Source organism: Aethina tumida, chromosome 6 (genome assembly GCF_024364675.1).
Source record: "Aethina tumida isolate Nest 87 chromosome 6, icAetTumi1.1, whole genome shotgun sequence".
In the NCBI taxonomy this organism is placed as follows: Eukaryota; Metazoa; Arthropoda; class Insecta; order Coleoptera; family Nitidulidae; genus Aethina; species Aethina tumida.
Genome location: NC_065440.1, coordinates 12,960,669 through 12,982,134, shown reverse-complemented (window position 1 = coordinate 12,982,134; position 21,466 = coordinate 12,960,669). Strand labels below are relative to the sequence as shown.

General features: G+C 43.0%; 1 protein-coding gene across 1 annotated transcript; it reads left to right on the top strand.

Moving 5' to 3' along the window:
- Nucleotides 1-17,295: 17,295 nt before the first annotated feature.
- On the top strand, nucleotides 17,296-21,240 carry LOC109606106 (integumentary mucin C.1-like; the record flags this gene model as incomplete). The annotated part of the gene is made up of 2 exons (XM_049969120.1): nucleotides 17,296-17,653; nucleotides 19,553-21,240. Coding segments are annotated over 2 exons (1,980 nt in total), but the record flags the coding sequence as incomplete, so codon positions are not given.
- Between the last annotated feature and the right edge of the window lie 226 nt (nucleotides 21,241-21,466).

Genomic DNA, 21,466 nt, shown 5'->3' with positions numbered 1-21,466 from the left:
AACCAGCACAGCTGTACCTATTACAACATCTACCGAAAGATCTTCCTCGCCTTCAGATTCAACCACTGAAGGATCAACTAGCACAGCAGTACCTATTTCAACAACTACCGAAGGATCTTCCTCGTCTTCAGAATCAACCACTGAAGGGTCAACCAGCACAGTTGTACCTATTACAACAACCACTGAAGGATCTTCCTCGTCTTCAGATTCAACCACTGAAGAATCAACCAGCACAGCTGAACCTATCTCAACAACTACCGAAGGATCTTCCTCCTCTTCAGATTCAACCACTGAAGGATCATCCAGCACAGCTGTACCTATTTCAACAACTACCGAAGGATCTTCCTCGTCTTCAGATTCAACCACTGAAGGATCAACCAGCACATCTGTACCTATTTCAACAACTACCGAAGGATCTTCCTCGTCTTCAGATTCAACCACTGAAGGATCAACCAGCACAGCTGTACCTATTTCAACAACTACCGAAGGATCTTCCTCGTCTTCAGATTCAACCACTGAAGGATCATCCAGCACAGCTGTAACTATTTCAACAACTACCGAAGGATCTTCCTCGTCTTCAGATTCAACCCCTGAAGGATCAACTAGCACAGCTGTACCTATTTCAACAACTACCGAAGGATCCTCCTCGTCTTCAGATTCAACCATTGAAGGATCAACAAGCACTGCTGTACCTATTTCAACTACCACCGAAGGATCTTCCTCGTCTTCAGATTCAACCACTGAAGGATCGACCAGCTCAGCTGTACCTATTTCAACAACTACCGAAGGATCTTCCTCGTCTTCAGATTCAACCACTGAAGGATCAACCAGCACAGCTGTACCTATTTCAACAACCACCGAAGGATCCCCCTCGTCATCAGATTCAACCATTGAAGGATCGACAAGCACAGCTGTACCTATTTCAACAACCACCGGAGGATCCTCCTCGTCATCAGATTCAACCATTGAAGGATCGACAAGCACAGCTGTACCTATTTCAACAACCACCGAAGGATCCTCCTCGTCTTCAGATTCAACCACTGAAGGATCAACAAGCACAGCTGTACCTATTTCAACAACCACCGAAGGATCTTCCTCATCTTCAGATTCAACCACTGAAGGATCAACTAGCACAGCTGTACCTATTTCAACAACTACCGAAGGATCTTCCTCGTCTTCAGATTCATCCAGTGAAGGATCGACAAGCACAGCTGTACCTATTTCAACAACCACCGAAGGATCTTCCTCATCTTCACATTCAACCACTGAAGTATCATCCAGCACAGCTGTACCTATTTCAACAACTACCGAAGGATCTTCCTCGTCTTCAGATTCAACCTCTGAAGGATCAACTAGCACAGCTGTACCTATTTCAAAAACTACCGAAGGATCTTCCTCGTCTTCAGATTCAACCACTGAAGGATCAACTAGCACAGCTGTACCCATTTCAACAACTCCCGAAGGATCTTCCTCGTCTTCAGATTCAACGACTGAAGGTTCAACCAGCACAGCTGTACCTTTTACAACAACCACTGAAGGATCTTCCTCGTCTTCAGATTCAACCACTGAAGGATCAACCAGCACAGCTGAACCTATCTCAACAACTACCGAAGGATCTTCCTCCTCTTCAGATTCAACCACTGCAGGATCATCCAGCACAGCTGTACCTATTTCAACAACTACCGAAGGATCTTCCTCGTCTTCAGATTCAACCATTGAAGGATCAACTAGCACAGCTGTTCCTATTTCAACTACCACCGAAGGATCTTCCTCGTCTTCAGATTCAACCACTGAAGGACCAACCAGCACAGCTGTACCTATTTCAACAACTACCCAAGGATCTTCCTCGTCTTCAGATTCAACCACTGAAGGATCAACCAGCACAGCTGTACCTATTTCAACAACTACCGAAGGATCTTCCTCGTCTTCAGATTCAACCACTGAAGGATCATCCAGCACAGCTGTACCTATTTCAACTACCACCGAAGGATCTTCCTCGTCTTCAGATTCAACCACTGAAGGATCGACCAGCTCAGCTGTAACCATTTCAACAACTACCGAAGGATCTTCCTCGTCTTCAGATTCAACCACTGAAGGATCAACCAGCACAGCTGTACCTATTTCAACAACCACCGAAGGATCCCCCTCGTCATCAGATTCAACCATTGAAGGATCGACAAGCACAGCTGTACCTATTTCTACAACCACTGAAGGATCATCCTCGTCTCCAGATTCAACCAATGAAGGATCAACCAGCACAGCTGTACCTATTTCAACAACCACCGAAGGATCCTCCTCGTCTTCAGATTCAACCAGTGAAGGATCAACAAGCACAGCTGTACCTATTTCAACAACTACCGAAGGATCTTCCTCGTCTTCAGATTCAACCACTGAAGGATCAACTAGCACAGCTGTACCTGTTTCAACAACTACCGAAGGATCTTCCTCGTCTCCAGACTCCACCACCGAAAAATCAACGAGCACAGCTGTACCTATTTCAACAACCACCGAAGGATCTTCCTCATCTTCAGATTCAACCACTGAAGGATCATCCAGCACAGCTGTACCTATCTCAACAACTACCGAAGGATCTTCCTCGTCTTCAGATTCAACCACCGAAGAATCAACGAGCACAGCTGTACCTATTTCAACAACCACCGAAGGATCTTCCTCATCTTCAGATTCAACCACTGAAGGATCATCCAGCACAGCTGTCCCTATCTCAACAACTACCGAAGGATCTTCCTTGTCTTCAGATTCAACCACTGAAGGATCAACCAGCACAGCTGTACCTATTTCAACAACTACCGAAGGATCTTCCTCGTCTTCAGATTCAACCACTGAAGGATCAACTAGCACAGCTGTACCTATTTCAACAAGCACCGAAGGATCTTCCTCGTCTTCAGATTCAACCACTGGAGGATCAACTAGCACAGCAGTACCTATTTCAACAACTACCGAAGGATCTTCCTCGTCTCCAGCCACCACCACCGAAGAATCAACGAGCACAGCTGTACCTATTTCAACAACCACCGAAGGATCCTCCTCGTCTTCAGATTCAACCAGTGAAGGATCAACAAGCACAGCTGTACCTATTTCAACAACTACCGAAGGATCTTCCTCGTCTTCAGATTCAACCACTGAAGGATCAACTAGCACAGCTGTACCTTTTTCAACAACTACCGAAGGACCTTCCTCATCTTCAGATTCAACCACTGAAGGATCATCCAGCACAGCTGAACCTATCTCAACAACTACCGAAGGATCTTCCTCGGCTTCAGATTCAACCACTAAAGGATCAACCAGCACAGCTGTACCTATTTCAACAACCACCGAAGGATCTTCCTCATCTTCAGATTCAACCACTGAAGGATCATCCAGCACAGCTGTACCTATCTCAACAACTACCGAAGGATCTTCCTCGTCTTCAGATTCAACCACTGAAGGATCAACCAGCACAGCTGTACCTATTTCAACAACTACCGAAAGATCTTCCTCGTCTTCAGATTCAACCACTGAAGGATCAACTAGCACAGCTGTACCTATTTCAACAAGCACCGAAGGATCTTCCTCGTCTTCAGATTCAACCAGTGAAGGATCAACAAGCACAGCTGTACCAATTTCAACAACTACCGAAGGATCTTCCTCGTCTTCAGATTCAACCACCGAAGAATCAACGAGCACAGCTGTACCTATTTCAACAACCACCGAAGGATCCTCCTCGTCTTCAGATTCAACCACTGAAGGATCAACTAGCACAGCAGTACCTATTTCAACAACTACCGAAGGATCTTCCTCGTCTCCAGACTCCACCACCGAAGAATCAACGAGCACAGCTGTACCTATTTCAACAACCACCGAAGGATCTTCCTCATCTTCAGATTCAACCACTGAGAGATCAACCAGCACAGCTGTACCTATTTCAACAACCACCGAAGGATCCTCCTCGTCATCAGATTCAACCACTGAAGGATCATCCAGCACAGCTGTACCTATCTCAACAACTACCGAAGGATCTTCCTCGTCTTCAGATTCAACCACTGAAGGATCAACCAGCACAGCTGTACCTATTTCAACAACCACCGAAGGATCTACTAGCACAGCTGTACCTATTTCAACAACTACCGAAGGATCTTCCTCGTCTCCAGACTCCCCCACCGAAGAATCAACGAGCACAGCTGTACCTATCTTAACAACTACCGAAGGATCTTCCTCGTCTTCAGATTCAACAACTGAAGGATCAACCAGCACAGCTGTACCTATTTCAACAACTACCGAAGGATCTTCCTCGTCTTCAGATTCAACCACTGAAGGATCAACCAGCACAGCTGTACCTATTTCAACTACCACGGAAGGATCTTCCTCGTCTTCAGATTCAACCACTGAAGGATCAACTAGCACAGCTGTACCTATTTCAACAACCACCGAAGGATCTGCCTCGTCATCAGATTCAACCACTGAAGGATCGACAAGCACAGCTGTACCTATTTCAACAACTACCGTAGGATCTACTAGTACAGCTGTACCTATTTCAACAACTACCGAAGGATCTTCCTCGTCTTCAGATTCAACCAGTGAAGGATCGACAAGCACAGCTGTACCTATTTCAACAACCACCGAAGGATCTTCCTCATCTTCAGATTCAACCACTGGAGTATCATTCAGCACAGCTGTACCTATTTCAACAACTACCGAAGGATCTTCCTCGTCTTCAGATTCAACCACTGAAGGATCAACTAGCACAGCAGTACCTATTTCAACAACCACCGAAGGATCTTCCTCATCTTCAGATTCAACCACTGAAGGATCATCCAGCACAGCTGTACCTATCTCAACAACTACCGAAGGATCTTCCTCGTCTTCAGATTCAACCACTGGAGGATCAACCAGCACAGCTGTACGTATCTCAACAACTACCGAAGGATCTTCCTCGTCATCAGATTCAACCACTGAAGGATCGACAAGCACAGCTGTACCTATTTCAACAACCACCGAAGGATCTACTAGCACAGCTGTACCTATTTCAACAACTACCGAAGGATCTTCCTCGTCTTCAGATTCAACCAGTGAGGGATCGACAAGCACAGCTGTACCTATTTCAACAACCACCGAAGGATCTTCCTCGTCTTCAGATTCAACCACTGAAGGATCAACTAGCACAGCTGTACCTATTTCAACAACCACCGAAGGATCCTCCTCGTCATCAGATTCAACCACTGAAGGATCGACAAGCACAGCTGTACCTATTTCAACAACTACCGAAGGATCTTCCTCGTCTTCAGATTCAACCAGTGAAGGATCGACAAGCACAGCTGTACCTATTTCAACAACCACCGAAGGATCTTCCTCATCTTCAGATTCAACCACTGAAGGATCAACTAGCACAGCTGTACCTATTTCAACAACTACCGAAGGATCTTCCTCGTCTTCAGATTCAACCACTGAAGGGTCAACCAGCACAGCTGTACCTATTTCAACAACTACCGAAGGATCTTCCTCCTCTTCAGATTCAACCACTGAAGGGTCAACCAGCACAGCTGTACCTATTACAACAACTACCGAAGGATCTTCCTCGTCTTCAGATTCAACCACTGAAGGATCAACTAGCACAGCTGTACCTCTTTCAACAACCACCGAAGGATCTTCCTCATCTTCAGATTCAACCATTGAAGGATCATCCAGCACAGCTGTACCTATCTCAACAACTACCGAAGGATCTTCCTCGTCTTCAGATTCAACCACTGAAGGATCAACCAGCACAGCTGTACCTATCTCAACAACTACCGAAGGATCTTCCTCCTCTTCAGATTCAACCACTGAAGGATCATCCAGCACAGCTGTACCTATTTCAACAACTACCGAAGGATCCTCCTCGTCATCAGATTCAACCACTGAAGGATCGACAAGCACAGCTGTACCTATTTCAACAACCACCGAAGGATCTATTAGCACAGCTGTACCTATTTCAACAACTACCGAAGGATCTTCCTCGTCTTCAGATTCAACCAGTGAAGGATCGACAAGCACAGCTGTACCTATTTCAACAACCACCGAAGGATCTTCCTCATCTTCAGATTCAACCACTGAAGGATCAACTAGCACAGCTGTACCTATTTCAACAACTACCGAAGGATCTTCCTCGTCTTCAGATTCAACCACTGAAGGATCAACTAGCACAGCAGTACCTATTTCAACAACTACCGAAGGATCCTCCTCGTCTTCAGATTCAACCACTGAAGGATCAACTAGCACAGCTGTACCTATTTCAACAACTACCGAAGGATCTTCCTCGTCTTCAGATTCAACCACTGAAGGGTCAACCAGCACAGCTGGACCTATTACAACAACCACTGAAGGATCTTCCTCGTCTTCAGATTCAACCACTGAAGGATCAACCAGCACAGCTGTACCTATTTCAACAACTACCGAAGGATCTTCCTCGTCTTCAGATTCAACCACTGAAGGATCATCCAGCACAGCTGTACCTATTTCAACATCTACCGAAGGATCTTCCTCGTCTTCAGATTCAACCCCTGAAGGATCAACTAGCACAGCTGTACCTATTTCAACAACTACCGAAGGATCCTCCTCGTCTTCAGATTCAACCATTGAAGGATCAACAAGCACTGCTGTACCTATTTCAACTACCACCGAAGGATCTTCCTCGTCTTCAGATTCAACCACTGAAGGATCGACCAGCTCAGCTGTACCTATTTCAACATCTACCGAAGGATCTTCCTCGTCTTCAGATTCAACCACTGAAGGATCAACCAGCACAGCTGTACCTATTTCAACAACTACCGAAGGATCTACTAGCACAGCTGTACCTATTTCAACAACTACCGAAGGATCTTCCTCGTCTCCAGACTCCACCACCGAAGAATCAACGAGCACAGCTGTACCTATTTCAACAACCACCGAAGGATCTTCCTCATCTTCAGATTCAACCACTGAAGGATCATCCAGCACAGCTGTACCTATCTCAACAACTACCGAAGGATCTTCCTCGTCTTCAGATTCAACAACTGAAGGATCAACCAGCACAGCTGTACCTATTTCAACAACTACCGAAGGATCTTCCTCGTCTTCAGATTCAAACACTGAAGGATCAACCAGCACAGCTGTACCTATTTCAACAACCACCGAAGGATCTTCCTCGTCTTCAGATTCAACCACTGAAGGATCAACCACCACAGCTGTACCTATTTCAACAACTACCGAAGGATCTTCCTCGTCTTCAGATTCAACCACTGAAGGATCATCCAGCACAGCTGTACCTATTACAACAACTACCGAAAGATCTTCCTCGCCTTCAGATTCAACCACTGAAGGATCAACCACCACAGCTGTACCTATTTCAACAACTACCGAAGGATCTTCCTCGTCTTCAGATTCAACCACTGAAGGATCATCCAGCACAGCTGTACCTATTACAACAACTACCGAAAGATCTTCCTCGCCTTCAGATTCAACCACTGAAGGATCAACTAGCACAGCAGTACCTATTTCAACAACTACCGAAGGATCTTCCTCGTCTTCAGATTCAACCACTGAAGGATCGACAAGCACAGCTGTACCTATTTCAACAACTACCGAAGGATCTTCCTCGTCTTCAGATTCAACCACTGAAGGATCAACTAGCACAGCAGTACCTATTTCAACAACTACCGAAGGATCTTCCTCGTCTTCAGATTCAACCACTGAAGGATCAACCAGCACAGCTGTACCTATCTCAACAACTACCGAAGGATCTTCCTCCTCTTCAGATTCAACCACTGAAGGATCATCCAGCACAGCTGTACCTATTTCAACAACTACGGAAGGATCTTCCTCGTCTTCAGATTCAACCAGTGAAGGATCAACAAGCACAGCTATACCTATTTCAACAACCACCGAAGGATCTACTAGCACAGCTGTACCTATTTCAACAACTACCGAAGGATCTTCCTCCTCTTCAGATTCAACCACTGAAGGATCAACCAGCACAGCTGTACCTATATCAACAACTACCGAAGGATCTTCCTCGTCTTCAGATTCAACCACTGAAGGATCAACCAGCACAGCTGTACCTATTACAACAACTACCGAAAGATCTTCCTCGCCTTCAGATTCAACCACTGAAGGATCAACTAGCACAGCAGTACCTATTTCAACAACTACCGAAGGATCTTCCTCGTCTTCAGATTCAACCACTGAAGGATCGACAAGCACAGCTGTACCTATTTCAACAACTACCGAAGGATCTTCCTCGTCTTCAGATTCAACCACTGAAGGATCAACCAGCACAGCTGTACCTATATCAACAACTACCGAAGGATCTTCCTCGTCTTCAGATTCAACCACTGAAGGATCAACTAGCACAGCTGTACCTATTTCAACAACTACCGAAGGATCTTCCTCGTCTTCAGATTCAACCACTGAAGGGTCAACCAGCACAGCTGGACCTATTACAACAACCACTGAAGGATCTTCCTCGTCTTCAGATTCAAGCACTGAAGGATCAACCAGCACAGCTGTACCTATTTCAACAACTACCGAAGGATCTTCCTCGTCTTCAGATTCAACCACTGAAGGATCATCCAGCACAGCTGTACCTATTTCAACAACTACCGAAGGATCTTCCTCGTCTTCAGATTCAACCCCTGAAGGATCAACTAGCACAGCTGTACCTATTTCAACAACTACCGAAGGATCCTCCTCGTCTTCAGATTCAACCATTGAAGGATCAACAAGCACTGCTGTACCTATTTCAACTACCACCGAAGGATCTTCCTCGTCTTCAGATTCAACCACTGAAGGATCGACCAGCTCAGCTGTACCTATTTCAACATCTACCGAAGGATCTTCCTCGTCTTCAGATTCAACCACTGAAGGATCAACCAGCACAGCTGTACCTATTTCAACAACTACCGAAGGATCTACTAGCACAGCTGTACCTATTTCAACAACTACCGAAGGATCTTCCTCGTCTCCAGACTCCACCACCGAAGAATCAACGAGCACAGCTGTACCTATTTCAACAACCACCGAAGGATCTTCCTCATCTTCATATTCAACCACTGAAGGATCATCCAGCACAGCTGTACCTATCTCAACAACTACCGAAGGATCTTCCTCGTCTTCAGATTCAACAACTGAAGGATCAACCAGCACAGCTGTACCTATTTCAACAACTACCGAAGGATCTTCCTCGTCTTCAGATTCAAACACTGAAGGATCAACCAGCACAGCTGTACCTATTTCAACAACCACCGAAGGATCTTCCTCGTCTTCAGATTCAACCACTGAAGGATCAACCACCACAGCTGTACCTATTTCAACAACTACCGAAGGATCTTCCTCGTCTTCAGATTCAACCACTGAAGGATCATCCAGCACAGCTGTACCTATTACAACAACTACCGAAAGATCTTCCTCGCCTTCAGATTCAACCACTGAAGGATCAACCACCACAGCTGTACCTATTTCAACAACTACCGAAGGATCTTCCTCGTCTTCAGATTCAACCACTGAAGGATCATCCAGCACAGCTGTACCTATTACAACAACTACCGAAAGATCTTCCTCGCCTTCAGATTCAACCACTGAAGGATCAACTAGCACAGCAGTACCTATTTCAACAACTACCGAAGGATCTTCCTCGTCTTCAGATTCAACCACTGAAGGATCGACAAGCACAGCTGTACCTATTTCAACAACTACCGAAGGATCTTCCTCGTCTACAGATTCAACCACTGAAGGATCAACTAGCACAGCAGTACCTATTTCAACAACTACCGAAGGATCTTCCTCGTCTTCAGATTCAACCACTGAAGGATCAACCAGCACAGCTGTACCTATCTCAACAACTACCGAAGGATCTTCCTCCTCTTCAGATTCAACCACTGAAGGATCATCCAGCACAGCTGTACCTATTTCAACAACTACGGAAGGATCTTCCTCGTCTTCAGATTCAACCAGTGAAGGATCAACAAGCACAGCTATACCTATTTCAACAACCACCGAAGGATCTACTAGCACAGCTGTACCTATTTCAACAACTACCGAAGGATCTTCCTCCTCTTCAGATTCAACCACTGAAGGATCAACCAGCACAGCTGTACCTATATCAACAACTACCGAAGGATCTTCCTCGTCTTCAGATTCAACCACTGAAGGATCAACCAGCACAGCTGTACCTATTACAACAACTACCGAAAGATCTTCCTCGCCTTCAGATTCAACCACTGAAGGATCAACTAGCACAGCAGTACCTATTTCAACAACTACCGAAGGATCTTCCTCGTCTTCAGATTCAACCACTGAAGGATCGACAAGCACAGCTGTACCTATTTCAACAACTACCGAAGGATCTTCCTCGTCTTCAGATTCAACCACTGAAGGATCAACCAGCACAGCTGTACCTATATCAACATCTACCGAAGGATCTTCCTCGTCTTCAGATTCAACCACTGAAGAATCAACTAGCACAGCAGTACCTATTTCAACAACAACCGAAGGATCTTCCTCGTCTCCAGACTCCACCACCGAAGAATCAACGAGCACAGCTGTACCTATTTCAACAACCACCGAAGGATCTTCCTCGTCTTCAGATTCAACCACTGAAGGATCAACCAGCACAGCTGTACCTATTTCAACAACCACCGAAGGATCTTCCTCGTCTTCAGATTCAACCACTGAAGGATCAACCACCACAGCTGTACCTATTTCAACAACTACCGAAGGATCTTCCTCGTCTTCAGATTCAACCACTGAAGGATCAACCAGCACAGCTGTACCTATTTCAACAACTACCGAAGGATCTTCCTCGTCTTCAGATTCAACCACTGAAGGATCAACCAGCACAGCTGTACCTATTTCAACAACCACCGAAGGATCTTCCTCGTCTTCAGATTCAACCACTGAAGGATCAACCACCACAGCTGTACCTATTTCAACAACCACCGAAGGATCTTCCTCATCTTCAGATTCAGCCACTGAAGGATCATCCAGCACAGCTGTACCTATCTCAACAACTACCGAAGGATCTTCCTCGTCTTCAGATTCAACCACTGAAGGATCAACCAGCACAGCTGTACCTATTTCAACAACCACCGAAGGATCTACTAGCACAGCTGTACCTATTTCAACAACTACCGAAGGATCTTCCTCGTCTCCAGACTCCACCACCGAAGAATCAACGAGCACAGCTGTACCTATTTCAACAACCACCGAAGGATCTTCCTCATCTTCAGATTCAACCACTGAAGGATCATCCAGCACAGCTGTACCTATCTCAACAACTACCGAAGGATCTTCCTCGTCTTCAGATTCAACAACTGAAGGATCAACCAGCACAGCTGTACCTATTTCAACAACTACCGAAGGATCTTCCTCGTCTTCAGATTCAACCACTGAAGGATCAACCAGCACAGCTGTACCTATTTCAACAACCACCGAAGGATCTTCCTCGTCTTCAGATTCAACCACTGAAGGATCAACCACCACAGCTGTACCTATTTCAACAACTACCGAAGGATCTTCCTCGTCTTCAGATTCAACCACTGAAGGATCATCCAGCACAGCTGTACCTATTACAACAACTACCGAAAGATCTTCCTCGCCTTCAGATTCAACCACTGAAGGATCAACCACCACAGCTGTACCAATTTCAACAACTACCGAAGGATCTTCCTCGTCTTCAGATTCAACCACTGAAGGATCATCCAGCACAGCTGTACCTATTACAACAACTACCGAAAGATCTTCCTCGCCTTCAGATTCAACCACTGAAGGATCAACTAGCACAGCAGTACCTATTTCAACAACTACCGAAGGATCTTCCTCGTCTTCAGATTCAACCACTGAAGGATCGACAAGCACAGCTGTACCTATTTCAACAACTACCGAAGGATCTTCCTCGTCTTCAGATTCAACCACTGAAGGATCAACTAGCACAGCAGTACCTATTTCAACAACTACCGAAGGATCTTCCTCGTCTTCAGATTCAACCACTGAAGGATCAACCAGCACAGCTGTACCTATCTCAACAACTACCGAAGGATCTTCCTCCTCTTCAGATTCAACCACTGAAGGATCATCCAGCACAGCTGTACCTATTTCAACAACTACGGAAGGATCTTCCTCGTCTTCAGATTCAACCAGTGAAGGATCAACAAGCACAGCTATACCTATTTCAACAACCACCGAAGGATCTACTAGCACAGCTGTACCTATTTCAACAACTACCGAAGGATCTTCCTCCTCTTCAGATTCAACCACTGAAGGATCAACCAGCACAGCTGTACCTATATCAACAACTACCGAAGGATCTTCCTCGTCTTCAGATTCAACCACTGAAGGATCAACCAGCACAGCTGTACCTATTACAACAACTACCGAAAGATCTTCCTCGCCTTCAGATTCAACCACTGAAGGATCAACTAGCACAGCAGTACCTATTTCAACAACTACCGAAGGATCTTCCTCGTCTTCAGATTCAACCACTGAAGGATCGACAAGCACAGCTGTACCTATTTCAACAACTACCGAAGGATCTTCCTCGTCTTCAGATTCAACCACTGAAGGATCAACCAGCACAGCTGTACCTATATCAACAACTACCGAAGGATCTTCCTCGTCTTCAGATTCAACCACTGAAGGATCAACTAGCACAGCAGTACCTATTTCAACAACAACCGAAGGATCTTCCTCGTCTCCAGACTCCACCACCGAAGAATCAACGAGCACAGCTGTACCTATTTCAACAACCACCGAAGGATCTTCCTCATCTTCAGATTCAACCACTGAAGGATCATCCAGCACAGCTGTACCTATCTCAACAACTACCGAAGGATCTTCCTCGTCTTCAGATTCAACAACTGAAGGATCAACCAGCACAGCTGTACCTATTTCAACAACTACCGAAGGATCTTCCTCGTCTTCAGATTCAACCACTGAAGGATCAACCAGCACAGCTGTACCTATTTCAACAACCACCGAAGGATCTTCCTCGTCTTCAGATTCAACCACTGAAGGATCAACCACCACAGCTGTACCTATTTCAACAACTACCGAAGGATCTTCCTCGTCTTCAGATTCAACCACTGAAGGATTAACCACCACAGCTGAACCTATTTCAACAACTACCGAAGGATCTTCCTCGTCTTCAGATTCAACCACTGAAGGATCAACCAGCACAGCTGTACCTATATCAACAACTACCGAAGGATCTTCTTCGTCTTCAGATTCACCCACTGAAGGATCAACCACCACAGCTGTACCTATTTTAACATCTACCGAAGGATCTTCCTCCTCTTCAAATTCAACCACTGAAGGATCAACCAGCACAGCTGTACCTATATCAACAACTACCGAAGGTTCTTCCTCGTCTTCAGATTCAACCACTGAAGGATCAACCAGCACAGCTGTACCTATTTCAACAACCACCGTAGGATCCTCCTCGTCATCAGATTCAACCACTGAAGGATCGATAAGCACGGCTTCACCTATTTCAACAACCACTGAAGGATCTACTAGCACAGCTGTACCTATTTCAACAACTACCGAAGGATCTTCCTCGTCTTCAGATTCAACCAGTGAAGGATCAACAAGCACAGCTGTACCTATTTCAACAATCACCAAAGGATCCTCCTCGTCTTCAGATAAAACCACTGAAGGATCGACAAGCACAGCTGTACCTATTTCAACTACCACTGAAGGATCTTCCTTGTCTTCAGATTCAACCACTGAAGGATCATCCAGCACAGCTGTACCTATTTCAACAACTACCGAAGGATCTTCCTCGTCTTCAGATTCAACCAGTGAAGGATCGACAAGCACAGCTGTACCTATTTCAACAACTACCGAAGGATCTTCCTCGTCTTCAGATTCAACCACTGAAGGATCAACTAGCACAGCTGTACCTATTTCAACAACTACCGATGGATCTTCCTCGCCTTCAGATTCAACCACAGAAGGATCAACTAGCACGGTTGTACCTATAACAACAAATACAGAAGAACCATCGTCGACCACAGAATCTGGAACTGATGCATCCACAACTAAGTCTTCTGTACCAATTTCGACTAGTACCGAAGGATCCTCCTCGTCTCCAGATTCAACCACAGAAGGGCCAATCTCTTCTTCAAGAACAACCAGCCCTATTGAACCAATTTCAACAACCGTACAAACTCCCACAACCACCACTCAAAATTCAACAGAATTTATTTGTCCTGCTCCTGGCAAATATCCTGATCCCTACGACTGTGTTAAGTTTCATCTCTGTTTTAACGCAGCATTTGAAATAATAGATATGCCCATGTATTGTCCAGATGGTACTCAATACGATTCTTGGAATGAAGAATGTACGTCCGATCCAGTACAATGTCCGGGCGAACAGCAACTTAGTTGTCCCAACGCCGGTACTTTCAAACACCCTGATGATTGCAATAGGTATATATAATTTATTATTTTATTAGATTTATTTTTTATTAATGTCACCCATTTTCGTTTGTTATAGGTACTACAGATGTACATGGGACTATGTATATGACAAGTACAAGATAAAGCAATTCAGGTGTCCAGCCAATTATGAGTACACCGAAGCGTTGGGATGTATGCCATCAGACACGTGCAAGACCGATGAGAAACCCTTTGAATGTACGGCTGAGGGCACCTTCCCAGTTGCGGGCAATTGTCAAAACTATTGGGTTTGCACATCCAATGGCAGTGGATTTATTCAAAATCAGGAATCTTGCAGAAGTAAATACCTATACGACAGGGATTTGAAGAAATGCAGAAGAGAAAAATTAGTTACTAATTGTCCAGATTTGTAAATTATTTGTTCGAAGACACTCATTTTAAACGACCAAAGGTATCTTTTAATATTTATGTTATATTAAATAGGCAGTGCATGTAAATACAACATTAATAAATAAATGTTTCAATAATTCACGTTACTTGTCTTACTAAACACAACGTACTTTTAATCCATTCAATTTAATATTTACTTATTTCGAAGTGAACACTTACCTAATCCTTGTGCAAAGTTCCCTCCAATTAAAACTAATTAATATTGACAAAATTGCAGTATCTCTTTGTACAAACTAATTTGCGTACCTAAAATATAATTATTGCACATGACAAATAATGTACGAATCAGCCAATTAAAGCAGCACAATTTTTTCCGTTATAGCAGTCGTAAAATTAAATACGCATTATAAAATCATATATAGAGATTATCTCCGAATTAAGATTAGTATTCAAGAAATCGCGAATTGCCTTTTGTTAAACTATTTTTATCTAGAATAATCAGCATAAAATCATAATCCGGTCCTCCATATAACAACAAGAAACTACAACAAAATTATATTATTGCGTTAGCCAGTTTAAAAATATGCACAGTTTGTATGTGCTGGTAACAATTTTGGTAAGTCCTTCTTCTGTTTTCGTAGATCATTTTCCAAAATATGTGTTTTTAAGGTATTATGGACTACAAGTACTATTACTGATGCTACACAAGCCAGCAATAGTGAAATAGATCCTTGCCAAGTACCTGAAGAGTCTATTGATTTCAAGTGTTCTGCAGCAGGTCGTTTCAAAAATCCAAATGATCCATTTTGCCAGTCCTACTTTCTTTGCAACCCACTTAAAAATGGAAGCTACATAAAAACTTTATACGATTGTCCAAAGAATTCACACTTCAATCCCAGTCAAGCATTGTGCAGCGATATATATACGTGTCCATGCAGTGATTCAACAACTGTACGTACTACTTTAGCACCTGCAAGTACGATTGACCCTTGTGGAATACCAGAAAAGCCAATAGATTTCGAATGTACTGCCAAAGGACGTTTCAAAAATCCGAATGATCCTTATTGTCAGACGTATTTTCTCTGCAATCTACTTCGAAATGGAACGTTCATAAAAACCCCTTACAGTTGTCCTAAGACGTCATTCTTTGATCCAGGTTTATCACTTTGTAGCACGAAATATGTTTGCCAATGTAATGTGCCAACCACTGTACAAACTACTACAACAACAACAGCTCCAACTTCTACAACGACCGATTTGACCACCTCAACCACAACTACCTCAACAACGACTTCAACCACAACGAGTCCAACATCTACAACAACTATTCCAACTACAACGGTAGATCCATGTAAGGTACCAGATGAACCAGAAGACTTCGAATGCACTGCGAAAGGTCGTTTCAAAAATCCAAACGATCCATACTGCCAGTCGTATTTCCTTTGCAATCTTCTTCGAAATGGAACGTTCATAAAAACTCTTTACAATTGTCCTAAGACATCGTTCTTTGATCCCAGTATATCTCTTTGCAGCACAAAATATGTTTGCCAATGCAGTGTGCCAACCACTGCACAGACTACTACAACTACTGAATCTCCGACAACCACAACAATAGTTCCAACTTCTACAACGACCGATTTGATCACCACAACTACAATTACCTCATCCACAACTAGTCCAACTTCTACAACAACTATTCCAACTACAACAGTAGATCCGTGTAAGGTACCAGAAGAATCAGAAGACTTCGAATGCACTGCGAAAGGTCGTTTCAAAAATCCAAACGATCCATACTGCCAGTCGTATTTCCTCTGCAATCTTCTTCGAAATGGAACGTTCATAAAAACTCTTTACAATTGTCCAAAGACATCGTTCTTTGATCCGAGTATATCTCTTTGCAGCACAAAATATGTTTGCCAATGTAGTGTGCCAACCACTGTACAAACTACTACAACAACAAAAGCTCCAACTTCTACAACGACCAATTTGACCACCTCAACCACCACTACCTCAACAACGACTTCAACCACCACGAGTCCAACTTCTACAATAACTATTCCAACTACAACAGTAGATCCGTGTAAGGTACCAGATGAACCAAAAGACTTCGAATGCACTGCGAAAGGTCGTTTCAAAAATCCAAACGATCCATACTGCCAGTCGTATTTCCTTTGTAATCTTCTTCGAAATGGAACGTTCATAAAAACTCTTTACAATTGTCCAAAAACATCGTTTTTTGATCCGAGTATATCTCTTTGCAGCACAAAATATGTTTGCCAATGTAGTGTGCCAACCACTGTACAAACTACTACAACAACAAAAGCTCCAACTTCTACAACGACCAATTTGACCACCTCAACCACCACTACCTCAACAACGACTTCAACCACCACGAGTCCAACTTCTACAATAACTATTCCAACTACAACAGTAGATCCGTGTAAGGTACCAGATGAACCAGAAGACTTCGAATGCACTGCGAAAGGTCGTTTCAAAAATCCAAACGATCCATACTGCCAGTCGTATTTCCTCTGCAATCTTCTTCGAAATGGAACGTTCATAAAAACTCTTTACAATTGTCCTAAGACATCGTTCTTTGATCCCAGCATATCTCTTTGCAGCACGAAATATGTTTGCCAATGCAGTGTGCCAACCACGGTAGAGACTACTACAAGTACTGAATCTCCGACAACCACAACAATAGCTCCAACTTCTACAACGACCGATTTGACCACCACAACTACAACTACAACTACCTCATCCACAACTAATCCAACTTCTACAACAACTATTCCAACTACAACAGTAGATCCGTGTAAGGTACCAGAAGAACCAGAAGACTTCGAATGCACTGCGAAAGGTCGTTTCAAAAATCCAAACGATCCATACTGCCAGTCGTATTTCCTCTGCAATCTTCTTCGAAATGGAACGTTCATAAAAACTCTTTATAACTGTCCTAAGACATCGTTCTTTGATCCAAGTATATCTCTTTGCAGCACAAAATATGTGTGCCAATGTAGTGTGCCAACCACTGTACAAACTACTACAAGTACTAAATTTCCAAGTACGACAACAATAGCTCCAACTTCAACAACGAGTGCCTTGACTAGCACAACTACAACTACCTCAACGACGCCTTCAACCACAACTAGTCCAACTTCTACAACAACCATTCAAACTACTACAGCAGATCCTTGCAAAGTACCTGAGGAACCAGAAGACTTCAAATGCACTGCAAAAGGTCGTTTCAAAAATCCAAACGATCCATACTGCCAATCTTATTTCCTCTGTAATCTCCTTCGCAATGGTACCTTCATAAAAACTCTTTATAATTGTCCTAAGACATCATTCTTTGATCAAAGTATATCACTTTGCAGCACGAAATATGTTTGCCAATGTAGTGTGCCAACCACTGTACAAACTACTACAAGTACTAAATCTCCAATAACCACAACATTAGCTCCAATTTCAACAACGAGTGCCTTGACTACCACAACTACAACTACCTCAACAACACCTACAACCACAACTGCTTCTACAACAACCATTCAGACTACTACATCAGATCCTTGCAAAGTACCTGAAGAACCAGAAGACTTCGAATGCACTGCGAAAGGCCGCTTCAAAAATCCAAATGATCCATACTGCCAATCGTATTTCCTTTGTAATCTTCTTCGAAATGGAACGTTCATAAAAACTCTTTATAATTGTCCTAAGACATCATTCTTTGATCAAAGTATATCACTTTGCAGCACGAAATATGTTTGTCAATGCAGTGTGCCAACCACAGTACAAACTACTACAAGTACTAAATCTCCAACAACCACAAGCTTAGCTCCAACTTCAACAACGAGTGCCTTGACTACTACAACTACAACTACCTCAACGACGCCTTCAACCACAACTAGTCCAACTTCTACAACAACCATTCAAACTACTACAGCAGATCCTTGCAAAGTACCTGAGGAACCAGAAGACTTCGAATGCACTGCAAAAGGTCGTTTCAAAAATCCAAATGATCCATACTGCCAATCTTATTTCCTTTGTAATCTCCTTCGCAATGGTACCTTCATAAAAACTCTTTATAATTGTCCTAAGACATCATTCTTTGATCAAAGTATATCACTTTGCAGCACGAAATATGTTTGCCAATGTAGTGTGCCAACCACTGTACAAACTACTACAAGTACTAAATCTCCAACAACCACAACATTAGCTCCAACTTCAACAACGAGTGCCTTGACTACCACAACTACAACTTCCTCAACGACGCCTTCAACTACAACTAGTCCAACTTTTACAACAACCATTCAAACTACTACAGCAGATCCTTGTAAAGTACCAGAAGAACCAGAAGACTTCGAATGCACTGCGAAAGGTCGTTTCAAAAATCCAAATGATCCATACTGCCAATCGTATTTCCTTTGTAATCTTCTTCGAAATGGAACGTTCATAAAAACTCTTTATAATTGTCCTAAGACATCATTCTTTGATCAAAGTATATCACTTTGCAGCACGAAATATGTTTGTCAATGCAGTGTGCCAACCACTGTACAAACTACTACAAGTACTAAATCTCCAACAACCACAACATTAGCTCCAACTTCAACAACGAGTGCCTTGACTACCACAACTACAACTACCTCAACGACGCCTTCAACCACAACTAGTCCAACTTCTACAACAATCATTCAAACTACTACAGCAGATCCTTGCAAAGTACCTGAGGAACCAGAAGACTTCAAATGCACTGCGAAAGGTCGTTTCAAAAATCCAAACGATCCATACTGCCAATCTTATTTCCTCTGTAATCTCCTTCGCAATGGTACCTTCATAAAAACTCTTTATAATTGTCCTAAGACATCATTCTTTGATCAAAGTATATCACTTTGCAGCACGAAATATGTTTGCCAATGTAGTGTGCCAACCACTGTACAAACTACTACAAGTACTAAATCTCCAACAACCACAACATTAGCTCCAACTTCAACAACGAGTGCCTTGACTACCACAACTACAACTACCTCAACAACACCTACAACCACAACTACTTCTACAACAACCATTCAGACTACTACATCAGATCCTTGCAAAGTACCTGAAGAACCAAAAGACTTCGAATGCACTGCGAAAGGTCGTTTCAAAAATCCAAATGATCCATACTGCCAATCGTATTTCCTTTGTAATCTTCTTCGAAATGGAACGTTCATAAAAACTCTTTATAATTGTCCTAAGACATCATTCTTTGATCAGAGTATATCACTTTGCAGCACGAAATATGTTTGTCAATGCAGTGTGCCAACCACTGTACAAACTACTACAAGTACTAAATCTCCAACAACTACAACATTAGCTCCAACTTCAACAACGAGTGCCTTGACTACCACAACTACAACTTCCTCAACGACGCCTTCAACCACAACTAGTCCAACTTCTACAACAACCATTCAAACTACTACAGCAGATCCTTGCAAAGTACCTGAGGAACCAAAGGACTTCGAATGCACTGCAAAAGGTCGTTTCAAAAATCCAAACGATCCATACTGCCAATCTTATTTCCTCTGTAATCTTCTTCGCAATGGTACCTTCATAAAAACTCTTTATAATTGTCCTAAGACATCATTCTTTGATCAAAGTATATCACTTTGTAGCACGAAATATGTTTGCCAATGTAGTGTGCCAACCACTGTACAATCTACTACAAGTACAAAATCTCCAACAACCACAAGTACTCCCACCACAACTACTAAATCTCTTCCAACTACAACAATAGTTCCAACTACTACAACCACTTTGACTACCACAACTCCAAACATCACAACAACAATAAATCCTTGTAAAGCACCACAAGATCCAGAAGACTTCGTATGCACCGCAAAAGGACGATTCAAAGACCCGAACGATCCGTACTGCCAATCGTACATCCTTTGTACTCTCCTTAAAAAAGAATACATTAAAACTCCTTACACCTGTCCCAAAGGATCATTCTTCAATCCAAGCACATCGACATGCAGCACCAAATACATTTGCGAGTGCTCCGAGACGACCACATTACCCACCATCGCCGAGACAGATAAATGTCAGGTACCATCAACCACAATTGATTTCCAGTGCGCCAAAGCTGGCAGATACCAAGATCCTAACGATCCGTACTGCACATCTTATTACAAATGCACTTCTTTGATCACCGGCAAATTTACGAAGACTCAATACAATTGTCCTTCTGGTACTTATTTCGACTCCAGCATTCAAATGTGCAACAAAGCGTACGTCTGTCCTTGTATTTCGTTGAAGAGGACGTTAGTGATGAACAACGTGGAGAGCGGCAGTACCTGGAGCGATTGGTTGACGTGGTGGAATTACGGAAAAGAGCATTTTTAATTATGAAAACCTCGAATAATTAATTGTTCTTGAGTACTTCTGTATTAAAATAAATAATTAATTACGTTTTAGTTTATTTTGGGTTATGGTGGTAATGATTATTAATTAACAATAAAAGAATTTTATTTTACAGAATCACAAAAAACAATAATATTGCAATAAACATCTATATACTAAACTCTATATTGCTTAATATTACAAGATCTTCAAAAATGTTCAAAAATAAAAATCTACAAAATAAAATATAAAACAATATTTAAAATAGGAAAATCTTTAAAACATACTATAAACA